Raw genomic sequence first — 8566 nt, forward strand, 5'->3', positions numbered from 1 at the left:
AAGGAGACTACAGTACTGATTTATGATTTTTTTTAAAAAAGTGGGGCAGGTAATAGAACCCAATGGCAGAGGTCACACTCAGTATAAGGCCCTGCATTCCGTCAACAGTGACACCAGAGAAAGTGTGTGAAAAGACGGAACTGTGATTATGTCATACAAGGTCCCTTTACTCAGCTACAATTATCAGCGTGTTGCCATCCCATCCTCTCTGGGTGCTGCTCTCTTCTTGTCCCCTCTCTTCCCCTTCCCCATCTCTGGTGTTTATTAAAGAAAATCCCAGGCATCGTATCATGTAACTCATTTCCTATAGAAATCTCCTGAAGACCACAAGAGAGAGTAGACTGGGAAAGTGATTTTTTTTTAAGATTGTGTTATTCATCAAATAGGTACTTTTTTGTTACTGTGTCGGCAGAAAATGTAACATTCTAAAACCTCTACATGACACAATGGGTAGAAAGTTTTGGTTATCTTTCTCTAAAGGCTTTTAGGAGGAGGTCACAAGTCTTCCTGTACTATGAAAACAATAACAGAATCTCTGAAATTCTTGGATGTTTGTAAACCTAAAAAGAGGCATGTGTTGTTCTTAGAGCATTGTTTTTGAAGTGAAAACCTATCAACGTGCGAAGCTTGAGTGGATCTTTATGAGAAGCAACCCTCACACATTTACCCGTCCTAGCCCCTTGGGCTGGTATTGTAACCTGAAAGCAGTTAGCATCCAGCACTTAGAGAGGAAAGCATGGTGCGCAGTTGTTTTAATGTTTGTACTTAACAGATTTATGGAGTATCAACTAATTTAGAAGTTTGCTTATTTCCCCTTAGTAAACATCACCCAACTAAATTTGGGTAGAACACCCTGTGAATAAGTCAAACAGACAGGGGCTCCAAATGAGGAAATTAATTATAGCTAGTGTCCCAGGGAAAAGAACCCCACTGTGGCACAGAGAATGTAATTAATGGGAGGGAAGTGCCAACAAATCACTCTTTAAAATATTAACGCTATCAAAGAACAGCTGGATAAGGGGGAAACTTGACCCTTGGGGACTGTTGGAGGCGGCTGTTGCTGCTGTACAGTTTCACACAGTTGTGATGTAATGAAATTCCTCAAATCTCAACTAAGAAAAAAAAAAGGTATTAAGTAGTGTGGTTCTGGGAAAGTTATTAAGAGTTAGTGTGTCTTTGAGTCCAGTCATTTTATTATGATCATTGTAGCTCACATTTGCTGTGGTTTCTAAACGACTTTCCCTTTGTTTTCCTGAAAACAACAAAACCACCCTGCCTCCAAAAAAATAGAGGTTTTTTTTTTCTTCCCCAACTTGAAAGCCCGGTAACAACATTTTTTTCCCTATATAAATAAAAATCTATTACCTACGAAATTTCTACCAAAATAGTTTCCCGGTGTGCTTCAATTAAGTTCTTAGTCAAGAAAATATACTCTGTTTGTTTGCCTAAACGTAATTTGGCCATCCTTAACAGCTTGTTAACTTATCATTGCCCCCTCCCAGTGTCTGTCATAGAGCGATAAAGTTTTGCATAGTCTGTTAAGTACGTGGAATGTATGATATTTACTTCTAAAATTAAATGATAATCTCGATTTTTAAGATTAGAAGCTAGAAGTAATTCTTTACTCGGAATGGACTTTAGAGGCTTAAAAATAAACGGTTTTACTCGGCATTGAAGTTTTTCTGGAAGCCTCTGGGATCACGGGCAGCTGCGGGTGTGATAAATACTCGTGACCGCTCGCTCGTGTTGGCGGCGCTCAGACACTTCCTTCCATTTGTTTCATGAGACTTGCTAACATCTAAATCGGTGGCGGTATTCAGAGTGTTTGACAAACCGTGTGGCTAAGACGAACGTCCTCACACGTAAGGAACCAATAAACCCGGAGAGGAAACACAGGTTGCAGTAAAAATAAAGCCCTGACGTTAGCCCAGGTTTCACATAACTCGGGCTTCGCAAGACTCTCCCTCCGCTGGAGCAGCCGTGCCCCTGCAAACAGCCCACAAGGGACACATCATTTAAACAAATGTGTTTCTTTGCCCGAACAGAAGTTCAGATAGGCTCGATTATCATTAATTCTGCTCTTTTATTTCCTTTGCGGGCGCGAACACCGAAACCCTGGCCTTTGAAGTGCGGCTGGCGGAGCTGACCCGGGTCCTCCCCGGCGCCGGCTCAGCGGTGCGGGAAGGAGGCGGCTGAGAGTGAACTTGTGGAAGCTGGGAGGGGGTGGTGGCGTGTGGGAGTGAGGTACAGATGTTGGTGACCCTAAAAATCAAGTTATCGGAACCGAACGAAACCCCAGAATAGGAACGAACTGAGTCTGTGCAAAAAGCCCACAGAACACCTGATGAACGCCAACCTCTGCTCTGGCTTTCAAATGAAACCGGTGAAACTCCAGCTGGTCGGCGCGTCCCCTCGCGAGCTGGCCTTCGTGGACGAAGGCGGGACCGTAGCCTTTACCGTCGTTCTGCGGGCTTTCCCTGGCTGTGTGACAGCTAGGTGGGGGGGCGGGGGACAGGTTCCCTCGGGGGTCACCGCCAAGTCCCGGGGGAGCGCCGTGGGTGGGTGGGGGGGCGGCTGGGAGACGCGCGTGAATCTGCGGGCGTCGGGGCCCGCACCACCGTGTGTCCGCTGTGATTAGCTCGCGCGGCGACCCCGGAGGGCGGACTCTTCCTCACCCGCGTGTCTCCTCCTCCCTCTGCCTTTTAAAGGGACGCCCTGCAGGCAGATCTGTCAGCCACCCCAGGTCCTCTGCACTTGGCCTCGGCTAGGCTGTCTCCCGCCCGCGTGACTGTCAGGGGCCAGAGCTGAGTTAGCAGCAGGTCCCCGGGGTCTGCGCTCCTGACTCTGCTGGGTAGCCGGCGACAGCCCACAATCGGGACGCTGCCCGGCCTTATAGTTGGTGATCCGGGGTCGGACGGACCCCGAGGAAAGCGGGGAAGGAGGCGGCCCGGGCGCGGGTGCTCCTAGCGCGATGAGCCCGGCCAAGGGCGACTGCAGTTTCAGTCGCAGCCTTCGCGGTGGTCTCCCGCGCACCCTGGTCCCCTCGCCCCCGCGCACCATGCTATCTCCCTGCCAGCGGAGCCCGTGGCGCAGCCCGCGCCTCCTGCCCGGCGGCTTCTAACCCACGAGAGCCTGTTCGCGACCGCGGGGTCAGCTGGCCGCACAGGGTCGGGGGAGGCGGAACCGTGGTCCCCGGAGCCCCGGCTCCGCCCTCCGACTCTCCAACTGCCACCGGGCGCGGGGCGGCGATGGGGGCGCTGCTGGCGCTCTGTTTCTTCGTAGGTTTGCTGCGCTGGGGCCCGGTGGGCGCTCAGCAACCTGGGGAATACTGCCACGGCTGGGTGGACGCACAGGGCAACTATCACGAGGGGTTCCAGTGCCCCGAGGACTTCGACACGCAGGACGCCACCATCTGCTGCGGCTCGTGCGCGCTGCGCTACTGCTGCGCTGCAGCCGACGCCAGGTTGGAGCAGGGCGGCTGCACCAACGACCGCGGAGAGCTGGAGCACCCCGGCATTACTGCGCGTAAGTGCGGCGTCCCTGGGCGGACCCGGCAGTGTCCACCAGACACAGGCACGCTTTATTAGCTCGGGGCGCAAAGTGAACTCCTCAGGGTCTGGGCATGGAGGGAAGGGTGGGTGACCGCATTTCATTCAGATCGGGGGATCCCATTGCTTTGCAGTTTGAATCCCAGCTGCACGTGGTCTCCGTGGTTCGGCCCTAAGGAAAGTTTGCAAGGGATTGAGGGGACTGTGGGGCTGGTGTGCACCTGGTGCTTCTAGGGAAGACAGCTGGAGCTAGGCTGGGTTTTCGTGTGCACACTGGTTGCTTAGGGAGCTCCGGAAGTGTCAGAAAACGCAGGGAACGCAATTGTGATCAAGAGACCAGATCCATTCCGCAGGGAGACTTTTTCCTTTCCTTTCCTTTCCTTTCCTTTCCTTTCCTTTCCTTTCCTTTCCTTTCCTTTCCTTTCCTTTCCTTTCCTTTCCTTTCCTCCCCCTTCTCTCTTTCTTCTGTCTTCCTTACTCCCCCCCCCCTTTTTGGTAGAGTGGTAGCATTTCCTCGCTCTCCCTAACTTCCTTTACTTCTCCGAACTGTATTACCCTCTCTGTACCCCCTCCCATTGTCATGCTTTTCAGAATCACCCAAATCTTCGGGGTGGGATTTAAAATTCAGGGTCACAGGCTTCCTCAGGGCCCCCTATTCTCACGTCGGAAAACACGGCTCAAATTTCTGCTCACTTGCTCACTTAAGAGGTGAATAAATCATGACCCCAGCAGAGGAAATTTACACCTTGGAAAAAGTTTTCCACTTGAATAGGAACATTAGGGAAACCTTTTATGGCTCAAGGCGATGGTTTTATTGCCAGGAAACCCGAGAAGTGTGCAGAGTTGAGAACCCGCGATTCTCCAGGACTGTGAGGCTTTGGCCTGGAACCTGTACCCTACTAGATCCTGTGGAAGGCAGGGGGAGGGATGCAGGAGAGACCATCCTTGTCTCATCCTCCAAATGACAATCCAGAAGAAAGGGGGCCAGGAGCATCCTGGGGTTTCTCTTCTGGGATTTAATTTTTGTGTTTAGGGGAGAGTGTCAACATTTTCAGTCCTTGGGATCTGGGATCTGAGTGGAAGGCAGAGAACTCTGGGCTATCCTGGTCTATTGGAACGAGACTTCCCTGCTGGTTCCTGGTCCTGTACTAGGGCCCCTGCTCCTCTAGGCAGGGCAAGCCAGCCTCCTGCTGGAGAGGTAGACTGTGGGAGGGGAGAATCAAAAGAAGAGAGCAGAGGACAGGAGTACTCTCACCATTTAGTGAGTCTAGGATCGGGCTAAGCAGATGGATAGTGGCTTCGAATCCTGCCAGCAGTTTAGCCTCTGGGGACTTAACTACACTGGGCCACTTCTCAAATTTAACATGGGCATATTGCCATCAAAGAATCAGTTTACTGATGAAACCATCATACAGATGCTTGGTGAAGTGTACAGGCCACTTTTGCCTAGCCGTATATACTTGTGGTACTCACAGAGGTGGGCCTAAGAGAAGCAGAAGAAGTAACTTAGCAGCCCTTAGGCTGTTTCCTGTGGCTCACTGGCCTTATCTCTGGAAAAGTTCAAAGCCCTTTGATACGTGTCCATATCTAGAATGGAGGGAGTTTCTATCTCTCATGGCCTTGGTGGAAAAACCAATCAGATACAGAAAAAAAAAAAAAGGCACAAGGGCCTTGGTCAGCTCAGGTGTTTGTCTGCTGCCCAGAAACTGGAGGCAGCCTCTCATCATGGTTCTTTGACACAGAGAAGCAACTGGGACAGCTGCCCCCATGATACCTCTGGGGGGGTGGGTATAGTCTTAATTCTCTCTTCGTTTTAGAGATGAAAGCAAACTAGGGTTTGCTGTCTGAGAGATGCCAATACCAAGAAGTGTGTGTTGTTGTTCTATCTGTGGGTGGGGACATAGAGACAGGTACTACTGGAGTCAGGACTGGTGATTTGTGAGGAGATGGGAGATGCAGTAAATTGGGGCTCACTGCAGACTGCTTTACTGTTCTAGAGTCCCATGACACCCCAGGCTTCATTCAACAGATCTGGTTCTTTTGTTAGACTTGAACCATTTGGGCAGGAGATTGATCGTCAGTCTAGAAGATGGGTTAGGCTCTTAAGTGTGACAGAACTCCTAAAACCCAGGAGTTAAATGCACATCCAGGGTAACCCTCAAGCTCACCTTCTCCCTTCTGTGTACGAATAGGACGACAGATTGTTCATTTCTAACTTCCAGATGTTCAATATGATGGCTAATTGCTACCAGAGGCTATGGGATCAGTTTGCTTCCTCCCTACTAGGGGCAGCAAGAACACTCATTCCATCATCGTAGTTTGTGATTTGGAGGTTGCCAGTCACGTGCTCTGAAAAGCTGAGCCACAGCAATAGTGAGCCTTCTGCTTCCCACACTGAAGACGCTAAAGCAAAGGTTGAGCGGCCTTTACCCATCAACTCTGTGTGTCTGTTTTGCCTTTTAGAGCCTGTCTACGTCCCCTTCCTGATCGTCGGCTCCATCTTCATCGCCTTCATCATCTTGGGCTCTTTAGTGGCCATCTACTGCTGCACCTGTTTGAGGCCCAAGGAGCCCTCCCAGCAACCAATCCGCTTCTCACTCCGCAGCTATCAAACAGAGACCTTGCCCATGATCCTCACCTCCACCAGCCTCAGAGCCCCTTCCAGGCAGTCCAGCACGGCCACCAGCTCCAGCTCCACAGGAGGCTCTGTCAGAAGGTTCTCCTTTGCCAGGGCCGAGCCAGGCTGCCTGGTACCTTCATCACCTCCACCTTATACCACTGGCCACGCCATACACCTAACCCAGCCATCTGGTTTCCTGGTGTCACCACAATATTTTGCCTACCCTCTCCAGCAGGAGCCCCCGTTACCTGGGAAAAGCTGTCCGGATTTCAGTTCCAGTTGATGGGCGGTGAAATGGTAGCCAGGTGAATATTGCTACCCTGGCCAAGCGGTACTCACTTTTGGAGGAAATTTGTGGTAAGGCATCATGATCATGGAAGAGTGGTCCAGAAAGATACAGCACTCTCTGGTCTTGAGGTCCTTGGCTACAGAGGCCTGACTTTGCAAACATGATGAACATTACAACTTACTCATCTTTTGTCAAAATATTCGGCAGTTTGATGATCAGTTTGCAAGTTGAAGGAAAATATTTTACTGGACAATTCACCTATCCTTTGTAGAAAAGTGTCCTGTGTTCCTTTTCCTGTGTTGATTGAATTATAATACAAATATATACATAAATAAGGAAGGTCATATGCTTAATTGTAATTGTAAAGGTTCACTTAAAATTTAACTGTTAAGTAAACTTGAGGGACCAGTGAACCACATATTTATAATTTTGAGAGTGACCTAACCTTAAGTAATGTTAGTATGATGAGAATATTTACTTCTTAAATTAATAACAAATTTTGTTTAAAATGTAAGAGCTTTCTTTTTCCAAAATACAAGGTTTCAGTAACCACATAGGAAGATTAAAGTTTTAAATACATACTTAAACATTTGTTGTAGCACAGACTCTGTGTAAAATCACTTCCTCTGCCAACCTTGGGGAATATTTATTGCAGACTTTTTGTTCAGCAATATTAGCGTTTAAAATGAAAGTTGGACAATTGGGTCTTAAAACATTTATTTGTAAAAAGAATTATATATAAACATGAAGATTTGTAATTTAATTTACTTGCTACATTGACAGTACTAATTATTTAGAAGTCACACTGTAACTTTTGTGGAAGTCAAAGGCCATCTGTTAGTGGAACCATTGAGAAATCCACATTTTATGTGTGGCTGTGTATGATGTCTGGTGAGTACACATATGGGCCAGGCTAGGAAAAATAAACTTCTCTGGTTTCCCGAACCCTATTTGAGGTTTTCAAATCAAAATTCTTCATTGTATACACTTAGTGACAACTTTTCTTTGCTATCTAATAAGAGGAAGTGTCTTTATCCCATACTTCAGCTTTTGAAATTAAGGGAAACATAATCTTCATTAGGATTTGTGAAAGCAGCAGAGGTCAATTCTTACAGAGATCTTAGCAAACTGTCTGTGGTACACACACCGCCCCCCCCACACCACATGACCTGTAAAGTTTGAACATCCAGACATTTTTCATAAGAACCTGAAGTCTGACTTTTTGTGACACACAGAAGATGTGATGCAGCTCATTCTGCCCAACATGGGGTCAGGCCACCCGCCACTTTCCAGACCCTTGCCTATCCATCACGTGCCTCCTACACTGCCACCTACCCCCGATGGTGCAGCTTGAAAGTCCAGTTTCTGAGAATTTGTTAGGTCTCAATCACCTTCAGTAGCGCTGCCCTGTGTCAATGGAGGTAGAATTCTGCCCGACGAGGGTTAATTGGCTTCCTTGGTCTGCAGTTGAGGGTCAGAGGAGACCAGTGTGAAGCCATGACTCCCCTGCCAGCCAGCTTCCAGCCTCTTCTTTCTCCCACGTGCAAATGTAGTCTTTCTCCCAAGTATCCAAGATTATACACAACAACTAAAGAAGCAGCTGAATGTAAAGAACAAGCCTTCAAGACAGCCATCAGAACCACACGTCTGTGTCCTCACATATGCCCTGTACCACTTCATTGGCAGTTTTATGTTAACTTCTGCCAAGTGCTGAGCAGTTGTGTATTAACTTACCCCATGCTCCAAATGATGCTAACAGGGAGGTCTTACAATCCCCACTTTATAGACTTGGAAATGCAGGCAGAGGTGTGTAGTAACTTGGTCAACTCTCTACAGCAAGTAAATACTGGAGTTGGTGTGTAGTAGTTGATTCAAACACCAGGACAGCATCTGCTTTGAAATACATAACTTTTTTTGAGATAGTGTATCCCTACAAGTCAAGGCTGGTCTAGAATTCATAATCCTGCCACTGCAGCTTTCCCTCCCACTCACATACTGGTGTTACGGGTGTGTCACATATATACTGATGTGGGTGTGCTCATATATCGATTCTTGGAACTGGTGGGCGCAGTTTATGTTTCTTATTTTGTAATCTCTTTAATGGTCAAA

The 8566-nt window shown here is 48.2% G+C and overlaps 1 protein-coding gene across 1 annotated transcript; it reads left to right on the top strand.

Annotated features, from left to right (window-relative positions):
- The first annotated feature begins 3241 nt into the window (after positions 1 to 3241).
- Positions 3242 to 7407, top strand: Shisa3 (shisa family member 3). The gene is made up of 2 exons (XM_005074356.4): positions 3242 to 3525; positions 6012 to 7407. The coding sequence occupies exons 1-2, from the start codon at positions 3249 to 3251 to the stop codon at positions 6449 to 6451; spliced, it is 717 nt and encodes a 238-aa protein (XP_005074413.1). The 5' UTR covers positions 3242 to 3248; the 3' UTR covers positions 6452 to 7407.
- The last annotated feature ends 1159 nt before the right edge of the window (positions 7408 to 8566 follow it).

The sequence above is a fragment of the Mesocricetus auratus genome, unplaced genomic scaffold, assembly GCF_017639785.1.
Source record: "Mesocricetus auratus isolate SY011 unplaced genomic scaffold, BCM_Maur_2.0 Super-Scaffold_100006, whole genome shotgun sequence".
NCBI lineage: Eukaryota > Metazoa > Chordata > Mammalia > Rodentia > Cricetidae > Mesocricetus > Mesocricetus auratus.

What these genes read in the sequence shown, in the direction of transcription:
- Shisa3 (XM_005074356.4), top strand. Translation starts at nt 3,249, where the DNA reads ATGGGGGCGCTGCTGGCGCTCTGTTTCTTCGTAGGTTTGCTGCGCTGG. An exon ending in GCACCCCGGCATTACTGCGC is followed by an intron (nt 3,526 to 6,011) that starts GTAAGTGCGGCG and finishes TTTGCCTTTTAG; the next exon opens with AGCCTGTCTACGTCCCCTTC.